The sequence below is a fragment of the Coregonus clupeaformis genome, chromosome 5 (assembly GCF_020615455.1).
Source record: "Coregonus clupeaformis isolate EN_2021a chromosome 5, ASM2061545v1, whole genome shotgun sequence".
NCBI classification, from domain to species: domain Eukaryota; kingdom Metazoa; phylum Chordata; class Actinopteri; order Salmoniformes; family Salmonidae; genus Coregonus; species Coregonus clupeaformis.
In genome coordinates, this window is record NC_059196.1 from 19058375 (window position 1) to 19074397 (window position 16023).

A 16023-nucleotide genomic window follows, 5' to 3' on the forward strand; every position below is an offset into this window, starting at 1 on the left:
CCGTAGTGCTGCGCGATTAGTGCTTTTTGAGGTCGGTTCGGTTTCGGTTCGATTATTTTTTTAAACAAATCAGGATTGCATTATGTGTGTTAAATGCTGTAACAACACAGACTAAAACAATTAATAAAAGTCCCATGATGGTAGTGACTGCCCATTACTGCTTATCACTTAATAACTATCAGTTATTCGCATTACTTTACTTTCATAAAATATTTCAGTTGTTGTGTATATTACATTTGTTTTATTTGATGATTATTTAATTCCAAGTCATCATCTCCTCTATAGAGCTGCTGCCTATGCTGTCTGATAAAATCACTATTTTCGTAGTTCTTTAAAGTAAATAAAGCATACTTTTATGACTGCTGAATACCAACTATCAATTACTTAGATCATGTATTTTCAGGTAGAGATACCTCGCGAAGAAACTGCTCTCTATGTATCCCCTCTTGATCCGCATTCTTCTGTCCCTTACATAGCAGGCTGTAAAAGAAACACAGACCGGACAAGTAGGCGCACATTGGATTATGGTCATTGCAGTTAGTTTAGCGCAGAAAACGTGATAATTATGTAGAACATTGGCCTGTTGGAAACTACAACTCCCTACTATATCGCACAGTTTGGGCATGATCTGATTAATCTCTAGAGAAACTGCAGCGCATTGTACGCATTGAGCTCACAGAAAAAAACAGAATGAAATGGAAATCAAATAATGGAACTGACATTGGACAATTAGTTGTTTAAAAACCAAAAAATAACCGACATCTCGGTTAATCGCTCAGCACTAGTACACCGGAAATAATTGACTTATATTTTTGACACTATTACACTTTATATTCCTGTGATGTAATTTTGCTCTCTCTGTTCTCAATTGTCAGTGTTCAGTATGTGTTAAGTGTGTGTGTGTGTGTGTGTGTTTATGTGTGGGTTCAGGTCTCAGGGCTGGTATCTCTGGCTCCCTCTCCAGCAGTTCGGTCATCAGCAGACTGCTGGTCAACGCTGACTCCTTCAGCTTCGACCCAGAGACCTTGTGAGTGTCCACGTTTCAGTCTTTCTCCTCCTTCCCATAAAGGGTTAGTTAACTTTTTAGGTTTTAGCTTATTTTCAACATACCTTTGGTGTTGTCATTTCATGCAAACTGTTTTTAGGTTTGTTAGCTGGTTATTAAACAACGTCCAGAATCTCCTGGGCCAGCGTCTTTGGAGCATGGAGTAATGCTAGTGGAAACGGATTGAACTAGCTAGTGGTGTATTAAAAAGCATGGGAAAGATCTCTTCCTTCCTCTTTCCATGTCCCTGCTTTCCCCATGCTTTTCAAGTGAACTATTCCTTTAAGCTCAACCTCATCATCATCATCATCTACCTCTTGCCCCAGAGTCGTGAGTGACCTTGTACTGTGTTTGGTTTCAGTGACTGCTACACTGAGAAATGTGTGATGAACAACTACTTTGGGATCGGCCTGGATGCTAAGATCTCACTGGACTTCAACAATAAGCGGGACGAGCATCCAGAGAAGTGCAGGTAACTGAGGAATGAGGCGGAGGCCCCTGCTAACTAAACCAGATAGACCCAGTCCTGGATAGGGTGATAAGCAGAGATGGAGTCTTGATCTCGTGGTCTTTGTCTTGAGACCACGTAAATACAGTGTTGGTCTGGTCATGGTCTCAATACACAGAATCTGGGTTTTGATAGATTGGGTCTGGGTCTCAAGGGGTCTAGTCTGGGTCAGTGTAAAACAGACCAAACAGTTCAGAAATCAATTTCAGTGTAAACTTAAAAGACTAAAACCACATAGAAAGAATGTAGAAAGATTGTGGAAAGAACAATCACCAATGTAAAACCTAGACAGTCAGGGAGAATCGAAAATTCCAAAAACACTGAATTCCGACCGGGCAAGAAGGGCACACCAATTGGGGCCCACTTTGATTTTCTTATAATGTTTGAGCATAAGAACGCTGCGTTAGCCAAGGCGAAATGCGTAGAATTGTTGAAAATTAGTCCGAAATTAGTCCCCCGTCAGTGCATTTCCGTGATAATTTGGACACAAATCTTCGCAAATTGCCATGCAAAATGTCTGTATTGCCGCAGCAAAATCAAGCATTTCTTACTGCAAATATCACAAAAATATCACCCCAAATCCTGGAGAGACTGTTTATAGCTCAGGCAAACCGCAAAGACCAACGGCTAAAAGCAGTGAGTGGCCGCGACATGTTAGCTTTCACCTGCTGCTTAAACTGTTCTTCCTCACGGTGTGTTTTGTCCTTTAGAATAGCAATGTCTTCCATTTATGTGCTACTGCTCTTCACAAAGAGCCTAATGTTTGTTTGTAGAACAGAGTACATTTCTTTGTGTTGTGCTTTGTTTCTATGTATACAGTATATGTGTGTGTGCTCGGTCACTGTGTTAAGCTGTGGGTCGGTCTGTGTTCAGGAGTCGCACCAAGAACATGATGTGGTACGGGGTTCTGGGCACCAAGGAGCTGCTGCATCGCACCTACAAGAACCTAGAGCAGAAGGTACTGCTGGAGGTAAGAAAACACAACAATAACCAAGTGGGTGCAACTAAGGGTACGGCCACATTGAGATTTTGTCTGAATATTCCGGATGGAGCCCATGGTTTTTCAATGGCTGTCATCCGTTGCTGGATGAATGACAACGGAGATTAGTTGAAATTGTCCAACAAAAAACTTCTCAGACAAAGAACAATATATACGCCTTTGTACGTATGCAACTCGTCCGGGGAAAAAAGCATAGATGAGTTGTACTTTCGACAGATGGAAACGGACAATGATGTACGTCATATACTATTTTATCTGTGTCACGCGCCTCAATGTGCCATTCCCTAAAGAGACTTGACTGTCATCCCATAACTCTAACCCTGACCCTAAGGGGCAATTTGGGATTGGCACATCTGTTTTTGGACTTTTCGATGAATGTCTGGTGTTATTATTGTGATTGTGGGTGTTTGTAACAGAGCATATGCAGACAGTTTTGTTCTGTTACAGTATGATAATGTGTGTGTGTTTCAGTGCGACGGGAGGCCTATCCCTCTCCCCAGTCTGCAGGGCATAGCTGTCCTGAACATCCCCAGCTACGCAGGCGGCACCAACTTCTGGGGCGGGACCAAAGAGGATGATGTAAGTGTAATCAAAATCCTAATATGACTCCATAGGCAGCTGGATCTTTTTTTTATAACACAATAATACAAGGTCATAAAGATTACATGACATTAACAGTACTCACATGTTTCCTCCACATTTTTGTTTTTAATGTTTTAAGCATCTTTGGGTCTTTTGAAAAGTGCTATGTAAATAAGTAATATTTTTATAATAATAATAATAATAATAATACAAATTATTATTATTATTATTATTTATAACCCCTTCCCTCTACAAAAGCAGAATACCCCAGCACAAATCTAACCCACATCACATCAATCCTCCCAGTCAGCGTTGTTGTGTTAATGTGTGACTAACCACGTGAGATGTACAGTTAATGTACAAAACATTAGGAACACCTGCTCTTTCCATGACATAGACTGACCAGGTGAATCCAGGTGAAAGCTATGATTCCTTATTGATGTCACCTGTTAAATCCACTTCAATCAGTGTAAGTAAAGGGCAGGAGACAGGATAAAGAAGGATTTTTAAGCTTGAGACAAATGAGACATGGATTACAAAGTGTAATTAATAACTTCACCATTCTCAAAGGGATATTTAATGTCTGCTGTTTTTTATTTTTACCCATCTACCAGTAGGTGCCCTTCTTTGCGAGGCATTGGAAAACCTCCCTGGTCTTTGTGGTTAAATTTGTGTTTGAAATTCACTGCTCGACTGAGGGACCTTACAGAAAATTAATTGTATGTTAGTGGTACAGAGATGAGGTAGTCATAACAAAATCATGTTATACACTATTATTGCACACAGTGTGAACGTATTTAGGCTTGCCATAACAAAGGGGTTGAATACTTACAGAAAATTAATCAAGACATTTCAGCTTTTTATTAATTTGTAAACATTTCTAAAAACATAGTTCCACTTTGAAATTATGGGGTATTGTGTGTAGGCCAGTGACACTAAATTTCAGTTTAATCCACTTTAAATTCAGACAGTAACACAACAAAATGTGGAAAAAATGAAGCGGTGTTAATATTGTGTGTTGCCACTCGACCACAGCTCTTCACAATATATGTGGCATATGCTGAGTGTACAAAACATAAGGAACACATGCTCTTTCCATGACATAGACTAACCAGGTGAATCCAGGTGAAAATCTACTTCAATCAGTGTAGATGAAGGGGGGAGACAGGTTAAATAAGGATTTTTAAGCCTTGAGACAATTGAGACATGGATTGGGTATGTGTGCCATTCAGAGGGTGAATGGGCAAGACAAAAGATTTGTGTCTTTGAATGGGGTATGGTAGCAGGTGCCAGGCGCACCTGCTACCATACCAACATGGGCTTGCATCCCTGTGGAACGCTTTCGACACCTTGTAGAGTTCATGCCCCGACGAATTGAGGCTGTTCTGAGGGCAAAAGGGGGTGCAACTCAGTATTAGGAAGGTCCTAATGTTTTGTAAACTCATTGTATTTTAACAATTACATGTCCTCTTCCCTGAAGACGTTCACGGCGCCGTCCTTTGACGATAAGATCCTGGAGGTGGTGGCGGTGTTTGGCAGCATTCAAATGGCTGTGTCCAGAGTCATCAACCTGCAGCACCACCGTATTGCACAGGTAACACATAACACACACACACACACACACACTGCAGACTCTGTTAACATACAGATGACTGTGTCTGCATCCCAAATGGGCCCTGGCACCCTATTCCTGTGACCCTGGCATCCTATTCCTGTGACACGGACTGTGTGCCAAATGGCACCCTATTCCCTTTTGGGACCAGGGCTCAACAGTAGTGCACTATATACAGACATTTGGGACACAGCCTGTGTCACAGGTTAACCTGCCGCACCACCCACAACATCGCTTAGGTGAGGCATCCAGACAGAGTTGTCAGCTAGAGACATACATTCCCTTGAAACAGGTCAGCAGCATTGTCTCAATGGACAGAAGAGGCTGTCTGTCCAAGTTTTCATGCATCATAATACACTATGAAAGCTAAAACACCTTTGGAGATACTTCGCTAATGCTTATCTGACAAACAATCGTTAGTTGTGCTGCTCTGCTTTGCTTGTCACCCGTGCATGATGTTACAGTTCTTTTCAATCACTTTGGTGCAATTAAGGACAATAATCTAAACAGACTAAGCACATTTTCAATTTACTGAGTACAACAAACAAATTCACAAAGTCACTTTCTCACTTTTCATATGATTTTCTTGTAATTTGTTAGTTTTTTTCAATCACTTATTTGGCGAATCTTTCAGTTGTAGGTGGTGTATTTTCAAAACTCTAAGTACCAATCTCTAAACTGATAACACTTGTAATGCCCCCTATCTTTATGGTCAGAACCTTTAATTGTGCATTCATTGGGGTTTCACACATATTTCACCCATGAGTCATTCATGCAAAATCTAAAGTTTTCCGTGAAATACCATGATTTAACACATTTTGAAATCTCACAGTATCAACTTTGCTGTAGATGTATTTTATGCCTGCAGACACTGTAAACTGAGCCATCCGATTGGCCAGCGGTAGGCCTATAGTGCACTTGATTTGCTCTCCGGGCCCGCCGGGAAGGCAGAGTTTGTACCTTCAGACACCCGGCGCACAGGGCAGCTGAATCGGGTGCACCTACCGCCAACAGCCCGAGACAAAAAATAATAATAGGAACACAAGGCTTTATCGTTGTTTTTTTTACAGAAATGTTTGGCGATCGACTAGAAATGCCTTGGAGATCAACCAGTCAATCGCAATCGACCGGTTGGTGACCATTGCTCTATAAAGTTGAGTGAAGTTCAATCTTGTGCTTCTCTCTATGGGCTGATGTTTCTACTGCGCGGCAGTCCTGGGGAGCTGCGCGGCAGTCCTGGGGAGCTGCGCGGCAGTCCTGGGGAGCTGCGCGGCAGTCCTGGGGAGCTGCGCGGCAGTCCTGGGGAGCTGCGCGGCAGTCCTGGGGAGCTGCGCGGCAGTCTCGGGCTACTGCTCTACTGATCACCCACGCACGTGCGCAGCTTAGAGGGACATTGCCTACTACCATACCACGTTCAAAGGCACTTCGATATTTTGTCTTGCCCATTCACCCTCTGAATGGCACACACACAGGCAGGGAGTTAGAAACATCTGACAAACAGGCCACGGAGCTCCACATTGGGCACCTCGTCGTCTTTGATGTTCACAGCTCATCCTCCGTAAGTAGGCTGGATCATCCACTACTGAAATGTAGCACCCACCTGAGTGACACTTTGGCGCCAGTAAAAGCTCCAGTAAGACCACCACACCTCAGCAGTAGTCTGGAAAAGCCCCCTACGATACAGTGATCCCTCAATCCTGCATCCCCTCACACCGCAGTCCACTTCCCTCTAGGAACCAGGGGCAGGTGGCCAAAAAGCTGATGCTGTTGATCTGGTGTTACTGCATCTTTCAAATCATATTAGCTAGCTAGCTAGATAGCTAGCTAGCTGTATTAGCTAGCCAAGCCAAAACAAAACTGACTTGACATTGTGGATATGGAGGGAAAAAGGTCAAGACCTGAGCTATTTAATTTATTTGTTTTATTTATTACATTTACTAGTTTATTTAGGCAATTTATTTGTTTAGTCCGCATAAAGCTGAGTGACTCACTCATTCGTGGCTTTGGTTTAAAATAAATAAGTACAGATCGTTAAAAAAAAAACAAAACAAAAAAACATTTTGACAATGTTGTGTGTGTGTTCAATTGTTTGTGACATTGTGGTTTCAATGAAGAATGTAAACAAATTAAATCAAATAAATCCTATTCATAATTAATAATCAGATGCGTGTTGCGAGTTTGTAATTTTTCCGACATACCTATTAGCCTATAGCGTTCGAATTTCATTAACAATGTTGAGTACAAGGCTATAATATGCCACCCCCTCTCTACTATACATACTATAGGCAGTAATATCGAATTCAAAATGAACCTGGTAATATAATATAGTCAACATAACAAAACAAGAAATGTACATTCAATATTGTTTAGATCAATTGTTTCCAACCTTTTTCGGTTACTGTACCACCAACTGAATTCTTCTCTGCTCGGAGAACCCCTGAAGTACCCCCTTATGTGCATTTTACCAGTAAGCCTATGGTCTCATGAGTCTTCTCAAGTACCCCTTGGCCTAGTAGCCCCGGTTGGGAACCACTGGTTTAGATAATAAAATAGTTTAATTGAAACTTAAATAAATAATTCCAGAATCGAATAAAGGCTGCAAAAATCCTACATTGTATTTAGTATAGGCTTAATCAAACTTCTACCAGCTGCACCTCTTTAAACTCTAGGCCTATATGGTCTGAGTATGGTCTATGAACAAAAGCCTGAATGAGACAACAAATAAAGCTACTAAAACAATCTTTAGGCATAGAAGTAGCCAATTTAATTAGCAAAAATATTCCAGTCATCCCTTGAACGAAAGCCTGAATTAGCCAACAAATAAAGCTACTAAAACAATAACTTCAAAACAGTCCATTCGTCACTTGGCTTTCTTCAAATTGCTGTGCGGGAAAAGGATGTCATCCACCGTGCCTAGTCAGCTGGCTTCTCCTCTCTGTCACCACAAATTCAGCTGTAGGTGACAGTTTATCCTTTGGAACCACACAATTACCAGGTGAAGAGTAGGCTGTTTGCTTGTTTCTAAGGTGAGTGTGGCCACTGAAGCAATAGAAGAAATCAACAAGATCCCCAAGTATTCTTTTACAATAGCTGGCCTTATATTATCTTCAGTTTTGCACAGGGAACTGTCCCACTCTGTGGTGGATAGCACTCTCTACACGCGCACTCACTCTTTGTTTATGTAAGTGGCTGTAAGGCACAAGTATCCTATTTTTTGTCAGTCCACACGATTGTATTTACCCAAGTTCTCTTTCAACTCCGGGACCACCTGATTTATTTGCCCGATGCAGGACTCTAGTGGGAGAGGAGAGACATTCTCGGACAGAAACATTCACACCTCCATTCATTTACAAAAGGTTAGGCTTATAGCTTGGCTAGGTGTGAAAAATCAGCCAATTTGTGCCACAGTTTAGGCTACCGATATGCTGCAGTCAGTCATCTGAGCAAGGTTTAGGAGTACGTTTTTAACCTTCTGAATGAATGGGTTTAACCTGCTGAATTACATATTGTATATTACCTCAATTACCTCGAATAACCTGTACCCCGCACATTGACTCGGTACCGGTACCACCTGTATATAGCCTCGTTATTGCTATTTTATTGTTTTACTTTTTTTTACTTTAGTTTATTTAGTATTTTTCTTAAAACTGCATTGTTGGTTAAGGGCTTGTAAGTAAGCATTTCACGGTAAGGTCCTACACCTGTTGCATTCGGCGCGTGTGACAAATACAATTCGATTTGATTATATTGAAGAAAGAAGGCGAAAAGAAGGCGAACAAATGATCATCAATCCCAGATAGTCTGTTCTAACGAAAAAAGGTTTTAAAGTCTTTAGCACAGCAAAGATTGGGGACTCAGGGCAGTACCATTCCACTCATCTGATTCCACTCATCAGATTAAAGCTTTGAAGACTGAGATCGAGTCATTGAAGGGCAGGGATACGGGCAACGGCTAATGCATTTATCCGGAGCCAGGCGGCATTGACGGTGCCAGGCCGCATTGGCAGAGAGTCAGACCACTTGCCTTATACTAGTCCAAAGGTGGTCCCGACAGTGAACCACAAAAGAGGCAGGGCTGGGGGGCAGGACTTAAATAGATTATTGGATGGTATCCGTGATTTTGGCTATGCATAGCCCACTGTAGGCCTATTATATGGACTGGAATTACGCGCCTCTTTCAAACCATGAAGCTGGGAGAGAACATAAACCATAAATTGTTCAGGGACCTACATGTAGAGTTATTTGAGTAATTTGAAGTCAGACCAGCAGAAAGATAAACATTCTCTGAGGGCAGAGATATGGGCGACAGCTGACGCATTGGTCCAGAGCCAGGCGGCATTGACGGAGTGCCAGGCCACATTGGCGGGGCGGAGAATGAAGTGTTGAAGGGATGAGATTTTGGAGTCACAATCCATGTCAGGCACACCTTTGATCTCTGAAACTCCACCTCTGACAGGCAGAGGCAACAACCGTGGCGGATTCGTCAGGTCGTCGGTTCACCCTGACATTTCCATTCCTCATCTGACACCAGAACTTGATGAACTGCTCACCAGGCACAGCAATGGCCATCCAGACCGTTATGCTGTTCTGCTATTCCAAGGATGTGTAACCGACGAAAAATACCACGAGTGGACACAGAATACCAACTGGGATGGATCCCAAGGCAAATTTGACTTACAGGTGAACCTCTGAGTGTTCATCATGAATACTGTGTCTCAGAAGTTTCCCTCCATGAGCGATGCAACCCCAAAAAACAATAAATGAGTACTTGAGGTCGCCGAGGAAGTCCAGACATGGCTTCTCTCCCTTATCTAAGGAATTAGGTTACAGTAAAAATGTCATTGTCCTGTTGTTTTTTGTCACACTGTACAGTAGCCTAATAAACATCTGCACTTTGAAACAGTCTTTTAAAAAATCTAATTCGATAATATATTTCTACTACTGTAGATGCAGATGCTGTGTTTTTTGTTTTTAGATACAGTACTGGGCTTACAGCAATGTTGGACATTGGTCACAGTTCACGCCTTGATGAGCCATTAAATTGGACAATAGCCAGCCCAAACTCTCATAATAGTTAATTGGTGATCAAAACTAATTTGAATGAGAGTAGAGGTTTGTGTGTTCTTCAGGAAAAAAATACATTATTTAAAACGATAATAATCGTAAATAAAGGACAGGATATTAAATCAACAAAATAATTGAGAATGGAACGAGAATGGAACGAGTCACATTTTAATTGACACGACCAGATTTAATTTAAACGACCAAATGTTGGCCTTTAACCATCCAAATAGTTCATACAATATTCTGCCCATATTTGTATTTTTGTATTAACGGATGTTTTAGTACAGAAGTACATAGGCCTACATACAGTCCTAGCAAAAGTATTCATCCCCCTTGGCGTTTTTTCCTATTTTGATTTTGATTTTGATTTCATGTACACAAAATAGTCCAAATTGGTGAAGTGAAATAAAAAAAATTACTTGTTTCAAAAAATTATAACAAATAAATAACGGAAAAGTGGTGTGTGCATATGTATTCACCCCCTTTGCTATGAAGCCCCTAAATAAGATCTGGTGCAACCAATTACCTTCAGACGTCACATAATTAGTTAAATAAAGTTCACCTGTGTGCAATCTTAAGTGTCACATGATCTGTCACATGATCTCAGTATATATACACCTGTTCTGAAAGGCCCCAGAGTCTGCAACACCACTAAGCAAGGGGCACCACCAAGCAAGCGGCACCATGAAGACCAAGGAGCTCTCCAAACAGGTCAGGGACAAAGTTGTGGAGAAGTACAGATCAAGGTTGGGTTATAAACATCCCACAGAGCACCATTAAATCCATTATTAAAAAATTGAAAGAATATGGCACCACAACAAACCTGCCAAGAGAGGGCCGCCCACCAAAACTCACAGACCAGGCAAGAAGGGCATTAATCAGAGAGGCAACAAAGAGACCAAAGATAACCCTGAAGGAGCTGCAAAGCACCACAGCGGAGATTGGAGTATCTGTCCATAGGACCACTTTAAGCCGTACACTCCACAGTATTGTACCACTGACTGTGCCACAAATGCTAAAAAATGTGCTTTTGGAAACAGTGACCAGGCTCCCGAGTGGCGCAGCGGTCTAAGGCACTGCATCTCAGTGCTTGAGGCGTCACTACAGACCCCCGGGTCGATTCCAGGCTGTATCACAACCGGCCGTGATTGGGAGTCCCATAGGGCGGCGCACAATTGTCCCAGCGCCGTCCGGGTTTGGCCGGTGTAGGCCATCATTGTAAATAAGAATTTGTTCTTAACTGACTTGCCTAGTAAAATAAAAAAAAGCAAAAGCAAATCATCGATTGCTGTCATACCTTGTCCATAAACTGCTTATAGTGTAAGGAGACCAATATGTAATTTGGGTTGTAAATGGAAGCATATACAGTGTGCAGGCCTTTCTGTATACTTTATTAGCCCAGTACTTATGTTTTTAATCATGAGCGTATGACCATGAATATGGACATAGATAGCAAATGACCAGTCTCTTTCGTGGTTTCATAGCGTACTGTCTGGTTGAATCTTTCTCCCCGTCTGTTCTCCTGTTGCAGTGTCGTACAGTGAAGATCACCATCCTCGGGGATGAGGGGGTGCCGGTGCAGGTGGACGGAGAGGCCTGGGTCCAGCCCCCTGGGTATATCAAGATTATCCACAAGAACCGCACCCAGACCCTCACCAGAGACCGAGTGAGTACACATCTGTGGGGTTACACAGATTCCTTATTTCTAGGGCCTTGAGTTTTGCCTGACCAAGTAAGATCCAGTTTTTCCAGGTCCAGTCGTGGTCTGGAAATACACGGCATCCAAACATTGGCATTCAACCTGACATTGAGGCTCATTCTGTGAATATGCTACTGTATATATTACATTAAAGTGCAAATTATCAGAAAAGGTACAGGTTCTCCTTATCATGTTCTGCAGTTGTAATTGACATGATTTGTTTGTACAGTATTTGTATCTATCTTGTGTAAATGTTGCCGTTATATTGCAGTCATATATTAACTTGACATATCGCATCTGACTTGCCACAACTGTAGTTCCCTTGGGAAGAATACAACTATTCTATTCTATCCTATTCTATTCTATTTAACCTGTTGCCTGCTTGTCCCAGGCCTTTGAGAGCACGCTGAAGTCGTGGGAAGACAAGCAGAGGTGCGAGTTCCCCCGTCCCCTGCCCCAGTATGCATTGCAGCCGGAGATCGTATCCGAGGAAGAAGCCTCCCAGATCAACCTGTTTGGCCAGGCGGCCGGCGCCCTCATCCACAGGTAAGATAACATTAATTAATTAATAATAGCATTAGATTAAAGCAGGGTAGGGTTAAATTCCATTTAGATTGAAAAAACCATTCTTGAAAATATTATTTTTTCTCAAATTGGAATTTCAGATCATCAAAATGGATTTGTCCATGACCATGATATACAATGCCCTCGTGGGTTATCTAACGGCCAAACTATACCAGACACTCCGATGCACCGTTTGCTGCTTCTGGCGTAGCATGCCAAAAACAGCACTTACGGAATGCTTGTGATATGCTTGCAGTGTAGTTTCCCAGTAACATTAGTTGTTAGAGGTCGTCACGAACTGTGTGTGTGTTCCCAGTATCCGAGAGATCGCCCAGTCCCACCCCAGTATGGAGCAGGAGCTGGCCCATGCCGTCAACGCAAGCTCAAAGGCCATGGACGTGGTCTACGCCAACTCCAAGAGCACAGGGGTACGTGCGGCTCCTGTTCTACCTTTATTTTATACTAGTCAACCAACTTCTAGTAGTACAGGGGTGCCCAACATACGGCCCGCGTGCCAAATGCAGCTGAGTGCCAGTCTTTTTTGGCTCATACGGTATTCATACCCCTTGACATATTCCACATTTTGTTGGGTTACAGCCTGAATTCAAAATAGATTAAATAAATACAAAAATCACCCATCTACACACAATGCCCATAATGACAAAGTGAAAACATGTTTTTTGACATTTTTGCAAATGTATTGAAAATGAAATACAGAAATATGACATTTACATAAGTATTCACACCCCTGAGCCAATACTTTGTAGAATCACTTTTGGCAGCGATGACAGCTGTGAGTCTTTCTGGGTAAGTTTCTAGGAGCTTTCCACACCTGGATTGTGCAACATTTGCCCATTTATTATTTTCAAAATTCTTCAAACTTTGTCAAATTGTTTGTTGATCATTGCTAGACAACAATTTGCAGGTCTTGCCATAGATTTTCAAGTAGATTTAAGTAAAAACTGCAACTAGGCCACTCAGGAACATTCACTATCTTCTTGGTAAGCAACTCCAGTGTAGATTTGGCCTTGTGTTTTAGGTTATTGTCCTGCTGAAAGGTGAATTCACCTCCCAGTGTCTGGTGGAAAGCAGACAGAAGCATGTTTTCCTCTAGGATTTTGCCTGTGCTTGGCTCCATTCCGTTTCTTTTTTATCCTGAAAAACTCCCCAGTCCTTAATGATTACAAGCATACCCATAACATGATGCAGCCATCACTATGCTTGAAAATAGAGATTGGTACTCAGTAATGTGTTGCATTGGATTTGCCTCAAACATAACACTTTGTATTCAGGACAAAAAGTGAATTGCTTTGCCACATTTCTTGCAGGCCTAGTTAAATGCAAAAAAAATTATAATCTGGCCTTGTGTTCTAAAAATATATCTAGTTTTTCATTTGAGTTCATGAGTTCAATATAATTTATTGTGGCAGAACCTAAGACATTTAGTTGTGATACATATGGATTCCCCCTGTGAAGAAACAGTGTAGAATTGAAGGAAATTGTTTAGACATTTTATTTTATTTAAAAATTGGTTTTAGTTTTTTAGTTTATTACCTCCTTTTTCTCCCCAATTTCGATCTTGTCTCATTGCTGCAACTCCCCAACGGGCTCAGGAGGTGAAGGTTGAGTCATGCGTCCTCCGAAACATGACCCGCCAAACCGCGCTACTTAACACCCGCCCGCTTAACCGGGAGGCCAGCCGCACCAATGTGACGGAGGAAACAGAGTTCAACTGACGACCGAGGTCAGCCTGTAGGCGCCCAGCCCGCCACAAGGAGTCGCTAGAGCGCGATGAGCCAAGTAAAGCCCCCTCCGGCCAAACCATCCCCTAACCCGGACAATTGTGCGCCGCCCTATGGGACTCCCGATCACAGCCGGTTGACACCTCTAGAACTGCGATGCAGTGCCTTAGACCGCTGCGCCACTCGGGAGGCCTTAATTTTAAAATGTTTAATATAAAATAAAATTGCACCCCCACTTTCAGTCACGTGCCCATGTCTTATATTATAATACCATAAGCCACAAGCTTACGGCAGTGTATTTCAGTGCGAGTCTCCTGCTTTCACTCAATTCTCTGGTTTAATAAGAGCAATGGGAGTCCTTGACTATATACAGTTGCAGCCAAATATATTGTCACCCTTGCACTTTTCTTAAATAATTCCCTATTTCTTCAAAAAAATAAGTTTATTGAATTTTCAACATTGCAGAACCAATTTTAATTTAGAAAAGAAAGCCCAATGGCATGGACAAAATGATTGGCACCACGTAAGCTAGTACTTGGTTGCACAGCCTTTGGCCAAGATAACTGCAGACAAACGCTTGTTGTAGTCATCAATGAGCTTGCTGCACCTTTCTACTGACAATTTGGCCCACTTTTCAGCAGCAAACTGCTCTAATTCTTCAATATTTGAGTGGTGCCCGCCACCAAGTGCGGTTTTCAGATCTCACCATAGGTTTTGGATGTTTCAGATCTGGACTCTTTGCTGTAGAAAGCCAGTAGAAAGCTGCAGCAAGCTCATTTGATGGCTACAAGAAGCGTTTGTTGGCAGTTACAATACATTGACAAAAGTATGTGGACTCGTCGAACAGCTCATTCCAAAATCATGACCATTAATATAGAGTTGGTCCCCCCTTTACTGCTATAACATAATCCTCTAGAATGTCATTGTATGCTGTAGCATTAAGATTTCCCTTCACTGAAGGTAAGGGGCTTAGCCCGAACCATGAAAAACAGCCCCAGACCATTAATCCTCCTCCACCAAACTTTACAGTTGGTACTATGCATTGGGGCAGGTAGCGTTCTCCTGGCATCTGCCAAACCCAGATTCGTCCGTCGGACTGCCAGATGGTGACGCGTGATTCATCATTCCAGACAACGCGTTTCCACTGCTCCAGAGTCCAATGGCGGCAAGCTTTAAACCACTCCAGCCGACGCTTGGCATTGCGCATGGTGATCTTAGGCTTGTGTGCGGCTGCTCAGCCATGGAAACCCATTTCATGAAGCTCCTGACGAACAGTTCTTGTGCTGACGTTGCTTCCAGAGACAGTTTGGAACTTGGTAGTGAGTGTATCAACCGAGGACAGACGATTTTTACGCACTACGCGCTTCAGCACTCGGCAGTCCCATTCTGTGAGCTTGTGTGGCCTACCACTTCGCGGCTGAACCGGTGTTACTCCTAGACGTTTCCACTTCACAATAACAGCACTTACAGTGCAGCTCTAGCAGGGCAGAAATTTGATGAACTGACTTGTTGGAAAGGTGGCATCCTATGACCGTGCCACGTTGAAAGTCACTGAGCTCTTAAGTAAGGCCATTCTACTGCCAATGTTTGTCTATGGGGATTGCATGGCTGTGTGCTCGATTTTATACACCTGTCAGCAACGGGTGTGGCTGAAATAGCCGAATCCACTAATTTGAAGGGGTGTCCACATAATTTTGTATATATAGTGTATCTTAGCCAAAGGCTGTTCAACCAAGTACTAGCTTCGGGGTGCCAATAATTTTGTCCATGCCATTTGTCATTAATTTGTAAATTAAAATTATGAACTTAAGTTTACAATAATATAATTGGTTCTATAGTTTTTCAATTTCAACTTATTCTAGAAGAAATAGGGAATTATTTAAGAAAAGTGCAAGAGTGCCAATATATTTGGCCGCAACTGTATGTTTTTAAAAATATATATTTTTATTTAACCAGGAAAGTCAGTTAAGAACCAATTCTAATTTACAATGACGGCCTACCCTGGCCAAACCCTCCCCTTACCCGGACGACGCTGGGCCAATTGTGCGCCGCCCTATGGGATTCCCGATCACGGCCGGTTGTGATACAGCCCGGGATCGAACCCGAGTCTGTAGTGACGCCACTAGCACTGCGATGCAGTACCTTAGACCGCTGCGCCACTCAGTCCCCTATGTTAGAGCAAGGTGAGTTATAGGTTACAGAGGATAC

General features: G+C 42.4%; 1 protein-coding gene across 6 annotated transcripts in view; it reads left to right on the top strand.

Annotated features, from left to right (window-relative positions):
- Window positions 1-16023, top strand: part of LOC121561928 (diacylglycerol kinase delta) — an 85679-nt gene that overhangs the window by 57903 nt on the left and 11753 nt on the right. For all 6 annotated transcript variants that reach the window (XM_041874369.1, XM_041874353.2, XM_041874360.2 and 3 more), the window contains 8 exons: window positions 931-1027; window positions 1407-1517; window positions 2427-2523; window positions 3025-3132; window positions 4616-4729; window positions 11342-11476; window positions 11901-12055; window positions 12390-12501. In XM_041874369.1, the coding sequence (XP_041730303.1) occupies window positions 931-1027; window positions 1407-1517; window positions 2427-2523; window positions 3025-3132; window positions 4616-4729; window positions 11342-11476; window positions 11901-12055; window positions 12390-12501 (929 nt within the window). The remainder of the gene's footprint in view (window positions 1-930; window positions 1028-1406; window positions 1518-2426; window positions 2524-3024; window positions 3133-4615; window positions 4730-11341; window positions 11477-11900; window positions 12056-12389; window positions 12502-16023) is intronic.